This window comes from Urtica dioica, chromosome 11 (assembly GCF_054948205.1).
Source record: "Urtica dioica subsp. dioica isolate 48M chromosome 11, U.dioica_male_clone48M_v1_H2, whole genome shotgun sequence".
Classification (NCBI taxonomy): Eukaryota; Viridiplantae; Streptophyta; class Magnoliopsida; order Rosales; family Urticaceae; genus Urtica; species Urtica dioica.
The window spans coordinates 19,990,207-20,005,481 of NC_142766.1; the positions used below are offsets into that span (position 1 = coordinate 19,990,207).

General features: G+C 37.1%; 1 protein-coding gene across 1 annotated transcript; it reads right to left on the minus strand.

Annotated features, from left to right (window-relative positions):
• Positions 1 to 9,420: 9,420 nt before the first annotated feature.
• LOC149382123 (uncharacterized) lies at positions 9,421 to 14,918 on the minus strand. The gene is made up of 5 exons (XM_089630578.1): positions 14,670 to 14,918; positions 12,264 to 13,602; positions 10,348 to 10,733; positions 9,948 to 10,008; positions 9,421 to 9,867 (listed from the first exon to the last, which is right to left on the minus strand). Exons 2-5 carry the CDS (start codon positions 13,521 to 13,523, stop codon positions 9,580 to 9,582), a joined length of 1,995 nt encoding a protein of 664 aa, XP_089486704.1. The 5' UTR covers positions 13,524 to 13,602; positions 14,670 to 14,918; the 3' UTR covers positions 9,421 to 9,579.
• Between the last annotated feature and the right edge of the window lie 357 nt (positions 14,919 to 15,275).

A 15,275-nucleotide genomic window follows, 5' to 3' on the forward strand; every position in this document is an offset into this window, starting at 1 on the left:
GGATCTGAGTTCATTTATGGAATTTTTCATAAATGAAGTTTCCTCATGCACGCGATGGGGGTGATAAGTGTCGCATTTTGATGCAATTTTAGTGCAAACAAGTGCAGGGAAACGGACGATGAATGAAATAAATATTGCTTCGAATGAAAGTAATTATAACAATAATAACGCATTATCAATTAAAAGTGACGTCCCATCCACAATAAGCCACATCACAATATAAATATTACACGTATTGTGGAGAATTTTCCGGACACAACTTTCAATTAAATTATATATATATGTATATTTGGGTATGTATGACATGTACACATGGATATGCAAATGCAACAGGGAACAGGGGCTGCTAGATTGTGCTTGGTTGACTTTTGTCAACCGAATGGAATATAACTGTTTATTTGGTGGATTTTTCCTGTTTCGATCACCCAATGAGACAAAAAGTTCCTAATTAATCAGCCATAGTTTTATATTGATGAGTTGCACTGGGGAATTATTAAAGCAAAATTATATGGAGACACCACTTAACATTGCCTCATTTGGTGGAGACGGCATAACAAAAATTAATAATAAATAATTAAATAGAATCATTCATGAACTACTAATATATGACAAACCCTAGCTAGCTTTCCAAATCTCTCTCTCTCTCTCTCTCTCTCTCTCTATATATATATATATATATACATGTATAAACCCCCAAATTTATATTCACCACAAAAATATCAATATCAAACCTCTCGGATAATATTAGACAGTAAGTACATATATCCTAGATCTCTCTCTCTCTACAAGTCTCTTCTTTCTAGTTTTTTATTTTTTATTTTATAATTTCCTCGCTGATTGAACATTTCCCTAGCTTAGTACTAATAAATTTATCAAAATCCAAATTAATAAACTGTTTTTATATTGACAGCCAGCTTTTGAAGGAGATCGAGATTCAAAACTACGTACCAGAGAAGAAAAAGATGAGACGATTTCTAGTGGTAGTAGCCCTAGTGGCGATTATGATGGCGATGAACTCTGAAATCTGTTGCTCCATAAACGTGAAGACTTCAGGGATACCGATAATGAAACCGCGAAGAGGGCTCGGGACTCTTGACGAAGATCGGAACGAAGTCGGGTACCAAGGCAGCGCCGTGAACAACCACCACTACATTCCCAGGCAGGACTTCAATAGTCACGGCGGCGATAATAATGGGAGTGATAACGGAAACGGCTAAATCTATATACAAAAGTTAATGATGCCGTATTTCCATGTGTATTGTTGCTAGCTAGTTTATGAGTGTTTCTGCTTAATTGTATTGTATGTACCAACGTTGGCTATGTTTTGGTCTGGCTTGATGAGTACGTTACGTTCTATTAATGGACGAACTATTATTAGTCTGTCTATGTATATCAATAATGCATGTATTGCACACATGGTTATGTAATAAAAGTTATATTACTTAAATCTACAAAATCAATTGCCAAATTTTATAGTTGAGAGGGCAAGCAAACTTAATTATGGGTCTGTATGACGCTATATATAATTAGAATAGGTTTATATATCACTGTAAAATATTTGAATCAACCTGGATGCTTAGTTGGCACTATATATAAACATGTAGTTATAGAACAAGTTTAATATATTAGTTGAAAAAACATATATAGACGTAATATATCTGTAATGTTAGTAACAGTAATTTAAAATTAATGTACCATGTAGAATTATATATGGCTCGTCAGAGAACGGCTAGATATTTTTGTTACATATATGAAATTCATGACCAAATCAAACAATTAATGGGATAAAACGGAGGATATGTATACAGTTCGTTCAGTTCGACGCGTGGTCAGGAATGATCAGGACTAAACTTAATGTCGTTTTCTTGATCAACATAAAGAGTACACGTGGCAAAAAAGCTGCCACGTGTATTGATGAGGGATCAACGCTCTCGATGTGGTTCAGGACGTCCTGCATATGGTCGTTGGGCTTGAGTAATGCCTTCCGTCGTTTTTAATTAGTATGTCGTTTTTCTAAGTCCTGAAAAATATGAGTCTGTAATGTATGCACATATTTATTAGACAGAGTTGTTACATATTTGATATTTCAGCTAAGAGATTACGCAGTTATATACGCCACTTATGACCAACACTTTTTTTTTAAATATAAAAGGGGACAGATATGGCTTTAGAGATCTAACAGACAAGGAATAAAAGGCTAAAATAATGGAGCTGTAGTAGTAATAATAAGTACTAGCACTACACCTAAGACCTAACTACCACAAGTAATAGTGTTATCACTTATTATCACTTAAATTTCTATATTATTTAGATAATTATCACTGATTACTTTATTTTAGCTCCCTACTCTTTGCTAGCTATAACCAAAACTAAAGCAGAACATATATATATATATAGTGAAGAAGTCATGAATCTCAGTCGCTAATAAATTTATGATGTAGATGATATTTTCCAATTGTCCTACTAAAAACAAATGACTATTCAAAAAACAAAAGAAAACAAATAGTACAACACTTGACTTCACGGAGTGTTCACGTTTTGTAATCGTTACATAATAATCTCGTATATATTAAGCTTATTAGAGATGTTTTTCTTAGAGTGTGTAAAAATCCTCTATTGCCGGAGAGACTATACCACGTTTTTCACAAATGTTAGAAACTTGAATGAGAAATAAGCTCCATCAATCATCTCGGATCATTTGGATCTCATGGTTACAAAATTTCACTAATACCACATCATTTATGATGTAAAAAAAAAAAAAAAGCTAACCTTTGATATCGTAGATGATAGTGTACTAAACATGTCAGCATCAGCCAAGAGTGCCGGCGTGTCAACGGACGGTTAGGCACGCGTCAGGCTCGCATTAGGCACACGCCAAGTGAGTCAGATAGTTAGCCCAATTTGAGTTAGCTAGAATTGACTCTAAACTCTGTGTGTAAATGAAAACCTGTAAATGTATCAAAAAATCAATCAATACAATATTCTGAGAAGGTTTTCTCTCAAGCTATCAATTCTCAAACACTCTCTATGTTTCATCTATAGAAGAAGGCAAAAGAGGGTGAAGGGTTGCAAAGTCGAACATGGCACGCCATGGATTGACATATTTATAACTTGTGTTAGACATCAAAATATAATATGAACGTTCTGACCACATTAGAACGACTTTGACGTTCTGACCAGGTAGCCAAAAACATTATGGGTAAAGTAGAATCAAGGATCATAAGTTAAGAGCAAAGCCTCCCGAACAAAAATCGAAGCAAAGAGAACTTGTCAAGTCAAAGACTAGTCAAACTATGAAAGTATGGCCATATCATATTTCAAATAATCGTCCGAGAACACATGCTCGACAGTTATCCCAATAAAAACTAACTAATGAAATTCATACAAATAAGCAATCACGCATATGAAACGAGTAGCAATCATAAAATAATTGCTAAATCATGGGCCTGATTATTCCATGATCTTCAAACTCACCTCTTTAAAATGAAATCAAAGCAATAATAATTAAAAAAAAAAGAGGCTCTCGATGCAATGACCCTAGAAGTCTCACCTATAACTTTGTTTGTTTGTATTTGCTAAACTATGATATTTTGTGATCACCATCTTTTTAACCTAAAATAGACTGAAAGTGCAATAAATATGCATCTGTATATACATATATTTTAATTTTTTTTTTGTTAAATTCAGCCTAATTTATTACTTTCTCGTAAAGTTTGAGGCCATTCCTCAGTCTTTAATAATGGGTGAAATTGGTTTTTATCGTTATAAATAGTATGAGGTCATGCACAAGTCGCAAAAGTTAAGGAGCAAGTACCGCTTTAACGTGAAAGATTTTTACCCTGGATATAGTACGATTCATCCAACTATGAAGAACTAAATGTTAGAAAATTCTTCGAAATTGAAGACGTCGAGGCTTGAATCACGCATGGAAACGCTTTCCTTATAGTATTTCGAATACCCAAAATGTCTTAAGGTTCTGTACAGGAATACCTCGGGATACGACAAACCTAATTCGGACTGCACCAAGGCAGAGTGAAAATCCGAAATAAGCAAGAACAATTTTTCTGAGAAAAGTGTTTCGGGGAAAGAAAGAGTAGGTTCAAAAACCTGTTTAATTTCTGAAACCGAAGTCGGATTATATAAGAAATTGTACCCGTTCGTGAAGAGGTTCGGCGAACAGACGCACTATTTCGTTCAAACGACAGTTACAGCCGCAAACGACACGACCGTTGGCCAAACGCCTCTACGCCCGAGCCTGAGCCGGACGCCGGACGCCGTTGTCGCGGGTGGCGAGACCGACGAGGACGGGTGTGAACGTGAAATGAAGCATAGGTCCGCCACCTCACCTCCACCTCACATCCACATGGCACACTCTCACCTCATCCACTTGTTTACTCATGGTAATTAAGTGCAACATATATAAGATGCTCTTCACCTTAGTGTTTGTTCCATGTGAGACTCTTTCCCACACACAAACACACTCTCTCAATCTACAACACAATATTTCGTCTTTTAGTGAACAAATTAAATTAAGCTATAAATAATTAAAACACCTATTTAATATTAGCTCAATTTTCAACACTAAAATGAGAAAATGTTAGCAACAATTTGTATTAAGTGAAAATTGATTGTTCAAATATGAACGTTTATAAAAAAAAATATACAAAATCTATTTTCTGTGTGCGATTATATGAGGATTATTGATTAAAAAATTTATTAAAAAAGCTCACTTGTGTGTGGTTAGTAATAAAAAAAATAGAGAATGCAAAAAAAAAAAAAGGAAATCTACCCAGTCACATATTATTATTAGAGGAAATGGTGGCATAAAGACCCAAAGTTTTCGTTTTATAATACTTAAGTTCCCAACGTTTAAAAGTGGTGGGAATAATTCCCAAACTAAAATAAATGAACCTCCGTTGCAACCTTGGACGTTTAAAATGGATGTCAAAAGAATGGACGGTCAGATGTAGTCCGGTATTTTAAATCAATTCGAAACCAATTTCAAAACAATTTAAAACGTGAATTTCATTAAGGATATTATATAAAAATAACATAAAATATAACAAATAGAAAAGAAATCCCATAAACTAAAAGCTCCAAATTCGAACTCAAATCCCTAATCCCAAATAATTGAATTCGCCAAAATTGTAGACAGGATATTTGTCGACTGGTCGCTAGCATCGGAGAGACGATGTTAAGGCACGAATTTTAGGCGATGACTGAACAAGAGGCTGAAGAGGCGGGGTTTGAACTGCACGAAGAGGAGTACGCAGACGGTGGCGATGATGAAGAAATTACGCATCCACAACAATGGTGGTCTAACGTGAATGATGTCTGTAACGAGAAATCCGTCGGCGATGAAGGGTCTGACGATTTAGGGTCTGAGAGTGACCTAGACAGCCTATGCAGTGAAGATGAAGAGCAAGCCACGAAGCGGAGCAAGAAAGAGTACAACCCACGCTCAAATAACTCTGATTTCAAGTTCAAACTCGAAATGGAATTCCCTACAATGGATGATTTACTGTATGTACTGAGAGAAGAGTTCATTAAGGCTGATCGAGAATTCCGATTTGTTTTCAATAACAAGGCCGAATTGCGAGCAGAATGTAAGGGCATCGGTTGTCCATGGGTCTTGTACGCTAGGGTGAATGATCCAGATTCGAGTACAGTTAGAGTGAATACTTTTGTTGATAATCATAATTATGGCATAGTTTTTTACAACAAGCTTGTCACAAGTCGGTGGTGTGACTTGTGTGATTTAGGTGTCGGCTAAAAAAAAGGAAGACCATCAAAAGCGAATCCGACACCGGAAACAGTAAACAGAAATGAACGACGAACGAAGCAGCAAGAGAGATAAGCAGCAGGGACATCAGCTACTTAATCTTTAGGCCAAGATTAGGACTATTTTTTGGTATAGGTTATGGTTAACATGTAATGCCTTATAATGGCCAAGATTAGGACTATTTTTTGGTACATTTTATGGTTTATTTTGTATACATGTTAAGGTCTTTTGTAATGCCTTATAATGACCTCATTTTGTTAACTGAACTTGAAAATGGCCTCATTATGGTGTTGAATGAAAATGGCCTCATTATTTTGTATACCCTGTTTGAGCATCCTCTTGTTACTGAAATTAGCATGTTTATACCCTGTTTGATCATTCCTCTTGTTACTGAAATTAGCATGTTTATACCCTGTTTGAGCATCCTCTTGTTACAGAAATTAGCATGTTTATACTGAACATGAAAATAGCCTTAGTTTGTTTATAACCTGTTACCATTACATATTGCCCATACACAAAACAAACAAACATAATCGTCATTGAAAGCTTGAAGAACTACATAAACTACACTGATTGCCCATACACAATCACAACCACTGCACTGACCAAAACAACAACCAAAATAACTACATAACCTAAACTCTATTGAAAGCTTTGACATGTACTCATTGCTTCTTCTTCTTTGCCCATCTTGATTTTTTCGATTTCGAATTCCAATTGGTTTAATCGTCTGAGCAAATCGGGAATCACTTGCTTCGATCTTTCGCAAATTTCTGGGTCTAGCCACTGAAATCGCCTTATAATGACCTCATTTTGTTAACTGAACTTGAAAGCTTGAAGAACTACATAAACTACACTGATTGCCCATACACAATCACAACCTAAACTCTATTGAAAGCTTTGACATGTACTCATTGCTTCTTCTTCTTTGCCCATCTTGATTTTTTCGATTTCGAATTCCAATTGGTTTAATCGTCTGAGCAAATCGGGAATCACTTGCTTCGATCTTTCGCAAATTTCTGGGTCTAGCCACTGAAATCGCCTTATAATGACCTCATTTTGTTAACTGAACTTGAAAGCTTGAAGAACTACATAAACTACACTGATTGCCCATACACAATCACAACCACTACACTGACCAAAACAACAACCAAAATAACTACATAACCTAAACTCTATTGAAAGCTTTGACATGTACTCATTGCTTCTTCTTCTTTGCCCATCTTGATTTTTTCGATTTCGAATTCCAATTGGTTTAATCGTCTGAGCAAATCGGGAATCACTTGCTTCGATCTTTCGCAAATTTCTGGGTCTAGCCACTGAAAGTATGCGCATCCATAATGCACATGAAGATAAGAAGAAGAAAATTCAAAAATTCAACCCAGGAAAAATAAAAACCAAGTCATTTGATACCAAAACCAAGCCACACAGTTCTCTCGGCAAAAAAACAACCCAGGAAAATATAATCCAACATCGTTGTACTTACCTTACCTTTGTAGCAACTCAGAAATTGCCTCAGTCCATGAAGTTCTCTCAACCACTTTTATGCCACATGAACATATCCGACCCTTAGCCCATGAAAATTGGATCTTCGAGGTCATTTTTTCACTACTATGTGACTGTCGTCGACCCAAGTTGCTGCTACCGCTGAAGAACGATGAGTTTTCATCTTCCATGTTCCTGATTTTATGGTTTCGAAGGACAAGAAAATCGCGAGAAATTGGGGATTTAGGGTTTTCTAATTTCGGATTTCCTTTCACTTTCGAATGTTTTGGTGTATTTATTCTTTGCTTTTATTTCTTTTATTTCATTTAATAAACTTAATATTTTGTAAAAGAGATATCAGTTACACACGATTCAGCCACGTGTTTTGACATCCATTTTGAACGTCCGAGGTTGCAACGGAGGTTCATTTATTTAAGTTTGGGAATTATTCCCACCACTTTTAAACGTTGGGAACTTAAATATTATAAAACAAAAACTTTGGGTCTTTATGCCACCATTTCCGCTTATTATTATTTATATATTGGTGTTGGAAAATTTTAGTTTTACAATACCACCCATGTATAAACTAATTGTCAAAAATTAATTGATTAGTTGGGTTTCATATTTTGGTAAATGTAAGAACTTGATATTAAAACATTAATATAAATGCAAAAATATATATTAATTAGTATATACATATAATACATATGCTTGATGAAGAAAAAAAAAACTAATATAAATAATATGCACAAACAAAGTTACCTAAAAATAAACAAGATATTAAAGCTCAAGGGAGGTATGAGCATCATTTTAACCCCCTGTCATTATATTAAACGATTTAAATCAACCTGCTAGCAATTATACAGCAAATCTAAAGAATAATTATATAATGTGGTCGTAGTAGACACATTAATCGACTGACCTCCATTAATTCACACCCACACACATTGACTTCCATTGTAATATATAGCTCACTTTTCCTACACACCTGCTAAAAATAAAAAATATAAAAGAAAATCAGTGCAAGTTTTCTATTTAATAGATCAGTGCAATTTTGCTATTTACTCGATTGCACCGCCAATTAATAAGGGTAAAAGAATAGAATAGGCCAAAATTTTCAAGAAGTTTCATCATTGGGATCGTAATATTTGGACAATGCCATTAATAAAATGTTATGGGCGATCCACTTAAAATTGCCTCATTTTGGTGGAGAACGTGAGATCACACAATCATCACTAAGATCTTCTTTCTATAAATAGGTTCTTACCTCGCACTTTTTGTTTTATCCCTCAAAAATCCCAAAATCATATTACCTTTTTTCTAGCTAGCTTCTTTGGATTCCTCTCTAGGATCTATTTGGGTAAGCTTTACTTGATTCAAGCTACATAATGTACAATTTTTTTTAAAGTACATATTGTGATATGATTTTTAGATTTGTTATCGTTTATATTTTCTAACATTCTGGCTGTTTCCTTTTATTCGATTGGCAGGCAGACATTATAATATATCAAAGGTCTTGCTCAAGAGTCAAGAAGAAATGAAGATTTTGGTGGTCAGTGTTTTAGTGCTGACAATGGTAGTCTCTAGTTTTGCCGTGACAAGAAAAGCTATGGTGGTCGATTTAGTAAATCGGAAGCTATACAACGATAGTGGAGATGATCGAGAGAATAATAAAAACTATGAGTACAACACAAATAGCGAGGGAAATCACCACACCATACCTAGGAAGGATTTTGGTAGATATATAAGCGACAATAATAATGAAAATGGAAGTGGGTAGGTAATTAATCACACATGTTTATTATACATATAGTATAGAGACGTGATACTATTAGTAGTAACTTATAGAACTTGCAAGTCTTCAACTCTTATGAATGTACGTAACGTCCGTGAAGAATTATAATATATATCTACGCATGTTTTGTGTTTGTCGCGCCACTCTACAAAAAATAGTACATAGCTCGAGGACATAATTTACAATCGAGATAATAGCAACGTTGACAAAGATGAACAAATCAACCTTTTCGTTAATTTCTTCAGATTTATATATATTTTTCTTCTTAATTAGAATCAACATTGATCCCCATACGCTACGTTTAGTACAGAATGCACATAAATCGCATTACGACAAAAAAAAAAAAAAAGACCTCAAGAATAAAAATCCATCTAGTGTCCATAATAATGATAAGTTCTTACATATACTTTCATTTTTGTTCCTTCCAATCAGATCCCATCAAAACGATGATAAAATGTAAAAATAGAAGTGATAGTTAATTAATTAATAACTCTCCTACACACTAGTGATGACGTCATCATTGCTCGGCCCGGGTCCAGACCTCGAGCCCGCCCCGGTGGTGGTTGTGGTACGGCACGAAGCCCTGCACCGCCGCCGTGGCCGGGCCGTGATAAGCGAACCCCTCCAATCTCGACCGCTTTTCATGGCTCGGCTCGTCGCTCGCGTCGCAGCTTCCCGCTCCGGCCACGTCGAGCATCTTGTTGCTGCCTTGCTCGGCGCTCGTGCCTTTGGTCTCGAGGGTGTGTATCTCCTCAACCATCGGCTTCCACACTCTCACCCGCGCATTGATGAACCAATTCGACACCTTCCAACACATGTATTATGTATAATTAACTAAACCAATATTTACTATCATAATCACACGCAGAGAATTTACACCCTTACCTGGTTCCGAGTTAGGCCGGTTTGATTGGCTAACATGTGCTTATCCGTGTCCGTGGGGTATCTGCATAAGAGAAATGAAAATCAATTACACTTTTCGGTCACCTCGATCAACAATTAACCGGTTAGCCTTTGTACAGTTTTCGCGGCCAACTTGTAACCGGCGGGGACTGAGAGCTTAGCTAGATCAAGTGGTTAGGGGAGCTAATTTGAAAAAAATAAAAACTGATAGGGCTAATTTGAAATTTTACTATGTAAACTAAAAAAAAAAATAATAATTATATTAATAAAATAAAACTCTATTTTGACCTTAGATCAACATCTCTTATTTTAACCGCGGTAAAAAAAATGTGGTAAAAACTTTCATGTTTGCCTAACTTGAGATGTTTGAAAGATAACTTACGGATGAAGGAAGTGCTCGAAGAGCCAGGCGCGGAGGACAGCGACGGAGCGTTCGGGGAGTCCTCGCTGGGGCCGCCAAATGTGGTGCTGCGGGGGCTCGTGGAACGTGGGCCCGTGCTTTTGGTGTTGTTGCTCCATGTTGTACTTGAGCCTGAGCGCCTCGGGTCCCCCTCTGCCAGCTGTCGGAGAGAGAAAATCCTCGCCCAGAGCGCGCCTTGTGTGGCTGAGCTGGTCGGCGATAGCGGTCTTCAGGGACCGGAAGTGTCTCGACACTGCCTTGAGGGCCAAGGAAATGTACGGCGTGGCCGAGCTAAGGCCCGCCACCGATTCGAAAGACGACACAACCATTTGCATTTGTTGCCTGTATTGCTTGTATCTCCTGCTGACCTAAACACACATAGGAACATGTACGTCTTATGAATTATGATCAGTGTATACTTTTAGTTACTAAATCAGGGTAAGGTAAAAAAAATAAAAAAAAATAAAAAGCTATATTGAGAAACAATAATGATATGCATTCCCTTTGGCCATTCCAAAAGTGAGACTACTATTTGGTTTTGGACATTGATGTAAAGTGTGATTGGCAAACAAGTGGTGTACACTGTTAAATTAAAAAGCTCTAATTGGTATGTCTATGACCCTACAAAAGGTTAACAGCTTTTTATTTTTTAGGAAATGAAAAAAAAAATTCAATTAATTGTGGTTCGGTTTGGATCATATGGATATAATATGGCATCTGATGATTTCTGTGGTTGTCTGAAATAATTAGAGGTGGGTCAATATTACTCACTCATTAAGATCATTGTGTCTGTGGTTCCAAGGATTTATGTTACAATCACATATATGTATTGTACAAGCAATATAATAAGACTGGTAAACCATTCAGAACTCAACGAGCCTATATATATCAAAGACAAAAGAGATGATCATTATTAAGAAATAAGAAGAAATCTCAATAAATTGTTAGGCCACGAGACCCCACATATATAAGAACTGACATGGGGTCAGAAGAATATCAACTGTTACAGTAAAATGACAAGTTAGACCGTCACTATCAACCTTATCATTTGACATGGAGTTTCTCAGTATTCCTCAAAGAAAGAGCTCAGAGTTTTCTAAGCCGATAAACGATATGCGTTACTTATATGAAATCGGGATATGTATTATTACGATAAAGTTTCAGTCAGTGAAAAGTTACATCATACTCAGGTGTGGCTGAGAATCAAATTCTGAGGTAACATATCCTTATCAGAAGACACAAGGAAAAAGATAACAATCTTACAGAAATCTCATCCTAATCTATTGCCCGGTATAGAAAGAGAATGTTGAAAGAGCTAAATTTAATTTAAAAAAGGGCCAAATAATACTACAGCTAATATACTACACTACAACAATCTTCGTCTAAATTTGTTTCTAATTTTTTACGCTTTTTACAAAAAAAATTCTGATTAGCCACTTTCCCATACAGATTTCCTCAAATTCAAATGCATTGGGTGCCAATTTAGTTCGACGTTTCATTTCAAATTAATATATATATATATATACATCTGACCATACGGTTGTGACTTGTGAGTTGTGACATTTATATCACCTAATCTTCAACAGTAAGAACTCTACCAACCAGGATATTACTAATCAAATCTTCACCGGTGTGCACTTTTCCTGTCAACCGATATTAAATTTTAAAAAAAAAATTAAAAACTTCTATTGGTCTAACTCGAACACAGGTGTCTAATGGCACACACTAGTCTTTAATATTGCTAGCCGCTTTAATACCCGTTGTTAAAGCGTAATCAAGATATAATTTTTATCCTTATTTAGAAAATTTCCAAGACATGATAGCTCTAATTTGGCCATACAATTAATAAGCCTAATAATGATAAAAAGGTATGTAGTATAGTAAATAGGAGGACTAACCTCTTCTTGCATGTACAGAAGCTTAGCCTTCCTGTGGTGAACATGTTCCGGGCGAGAAGACCGCGACTCGAACGGCACGTGATCTCCACCGTTCATCTCGCTCGACCCGTAAAACGTCGTCGAAGATGAAGCGCACGAGTTCGCATTGGCCGCGACTTGACGGTTGTGATGATGTTTATCACAAAAAATCGTGGTGCTCTGATCGACCTCTATCGCCGAGACCGAAGTGCTAACATCCGAGACCGAGAGCCTCTCGGAGCTGACCTCATTAGAATTATTACTAGCATTATTATCGCCCTTGTTGTTCATCGTCGTCATGGCGAGCTTGGAGCCGCAAAACTCCTCCAGCAACTGCTGAGCCGGTTTCAAGAACCTCGAGCTCTTCAGGATCGTCGCGTAGCCCGTGAACGGGCCGAGAGGACCGGCATTGGAATTGCTACTCCGGTGAGTATTGTTGTAACCCGAAGCGGACGAAACCCCGACGATGTCTTGGAGAGACTTCCCACACCCTTTCCCGATTATCGACGGCTTATTCGGGGCGGGCTTCGGCAACTCACGGTCCGAGTCGGACGAGGGACCGTGGTCCGGAGGAACAACCTGAGCCACGTGGGGGTTGATCGACGAGAGAGAGAGCGACAAGCCCTGCAAGTTCCGATCGTTGACCACGGTCGTCGTTTGGTCAACGTCGTCGTTGCCGTGTCTCTTCATCCAGTTGTGGTTACTAGAAGCCGGGTCTAGGTTACTTCCGAAGCTGAAGGGAAGGAGAGCGAGTTCGTTGGAGGCCACGGTGACCACTTGATCGCTGTTGTTGTTCATTCCCTCTAGGTAATACCGTTGACCCGATATCTGACCGGGTTTCATCGAGGCCATGCTGGGCTGCGGCGGCGGCTGAGCGGCGCTGAATAATCCGGCGGAGACGGGCCAGTTGAGCATGAAGCTTTGTGGGACGTCCGATCCGGCCATCGGACGGTGGTGATCGAGGAGGGCCTCGGAGGATACGCCGAGGCCTTGGTGGTCGTAAAAGAAGTTGCGAGCATTGTGGAAATTCGGGTCTTGGTGGAGATTGAATTCCTGATGATGATGAGAATGGTCGACGAAGGCGTTGGGAAGCGAAGAGTGATCGGACAAGTGGTGGTGAGAGATCGGAGTTGAGGTCAGGACTTGCTGGACTCGGAGCTTGTCGCGGCGGCTCTGCTGTGGCACGTGCGATTGTTGGTGGTTGTGATTGTGATGCTCAGCCCTAAACCCACTCGTCTCCATTTTCTTCGCTTCAGTTCACACACACGAATGTCACCACCACAAAGTTCGTGTGTACAATATTCATCAACCACGTGTCGGCCTTTACACAAAAAGCGTGAACTAGTTAGAGAGCGTGTTGAATGTGTAGTTGTATTTTTTACTTGCGTAAATTGCAATAAATCCCGGTTTTCAATATCTGAAGACTAATGTAGTGACGCCTATAAGTTCTACTGGCTATATAGACACTGTAATCGCTAGTAAAACAATAACGCTAGAATTAGCAATATTGGGAATTAAGAGTAAGAAATAAAAATTCAATATTGATTTTTTATATAGCTGAAGACTAATATATGTAGTGACCCCTATAAGCTCTACATACATATGCCACAGCCATACTAGAGAGACAACACGCTCGCTAGTACTTGACCTGAAGGAATAATATTTATACGAGTAAAATAAACGTTAGTATTGACGACCCATCACAAATTCAAAATCAAGCCACGCAAATCACAAATATCCCTAGATATTTCTCACTATTTTAGATTGTACATGTTTATCTTCGCTTTTATAAAATCTATACAGACAGCCCATTGTATCCACACATAAAAAAGTGAAGAAAATGTGAAGAATAGTAGTGTCGGCAACTTTCAACGATGGATTTGAATCAAACCCTTTTCATCAATAATCCCCAAAAGAGAAAAAGAAAAGACCTTCGAATCAAGACCACACGTAAACTTAATCGTCAAAATCACAAAAACCGTCTCTCACCGCACGTTTGGTGTTTCTGAAAAATAAAACCCTAATTCTCACAATACACGACTTGTGTGATATAATTAACGCTATCCCAGACACTGATGTATGTATGTAGATCAAGCTGTAAGAGATCGTATGAAAGTACTACAAACATATAATTGTTATTGTCTTCATCTTCGAGTAGTTATAATTCATAAAAGTCGTTTCACAAACAGTACGTCAAGTAGAAGCCCAGATAAGATAAGAATTATCGTCAATCATAAACTCAAAGAAAACAATGATCGATGCAAAGCATAACTTTTTTGTGAACGGAATAATTTCCAAATAACCTAGAAATATAAATCATATGACAAGTACTTATACAATGAACTGTATATGTACTTAAATTTCAAAAGCAGCGCTAATTTTTATTACCTCTTCCCAAGAGAAATTCGAAGCTAGCAATTGTTTAAATTTTTCTTCGCCGATCTTGATGATTCTGAGAGATATAGTGGGGTATTTCTCTGGTATGAAGACAATCAAGGCTTTGGTTGGAAAAGAAAAGATAGAGAGAAAGAAAAATCGGTCAAGCTAAGAAAAGGACGGTGAAAGAAAGAAATGAAAGACTTTGAAGCTGATAAATAATGAGTAATTAGGCAGACGACACCTCAAGTGCAATTATTGCGAATAATAATAATAACAACGATTGGTCGCCGTTAAAAGGCTTCAACGTCAATACTCAAAGGTTAATAGAAAGAGAGTGTTTTTGTGTGGTATAGCTTTTTTTTTAGTAATAAAAATTAATTGTATAAAAAGGACAACTGGTTTTTATATGGTGTGCATATATACAATTCCCACGTTAAATTTGGTGAGAGAGGTTCTTATAAACAATTAACAGAAAATAAAACATTTAAATAATTTATTTATAGAATATAAATAACTTACAGACTCTCAAATACAAGTTCGCTCATGAAAAATATTTATTTAGTCCTTAAAAAATAAGAAAAATATTTATTTAGATAAGTGCATATCATAAGTAGC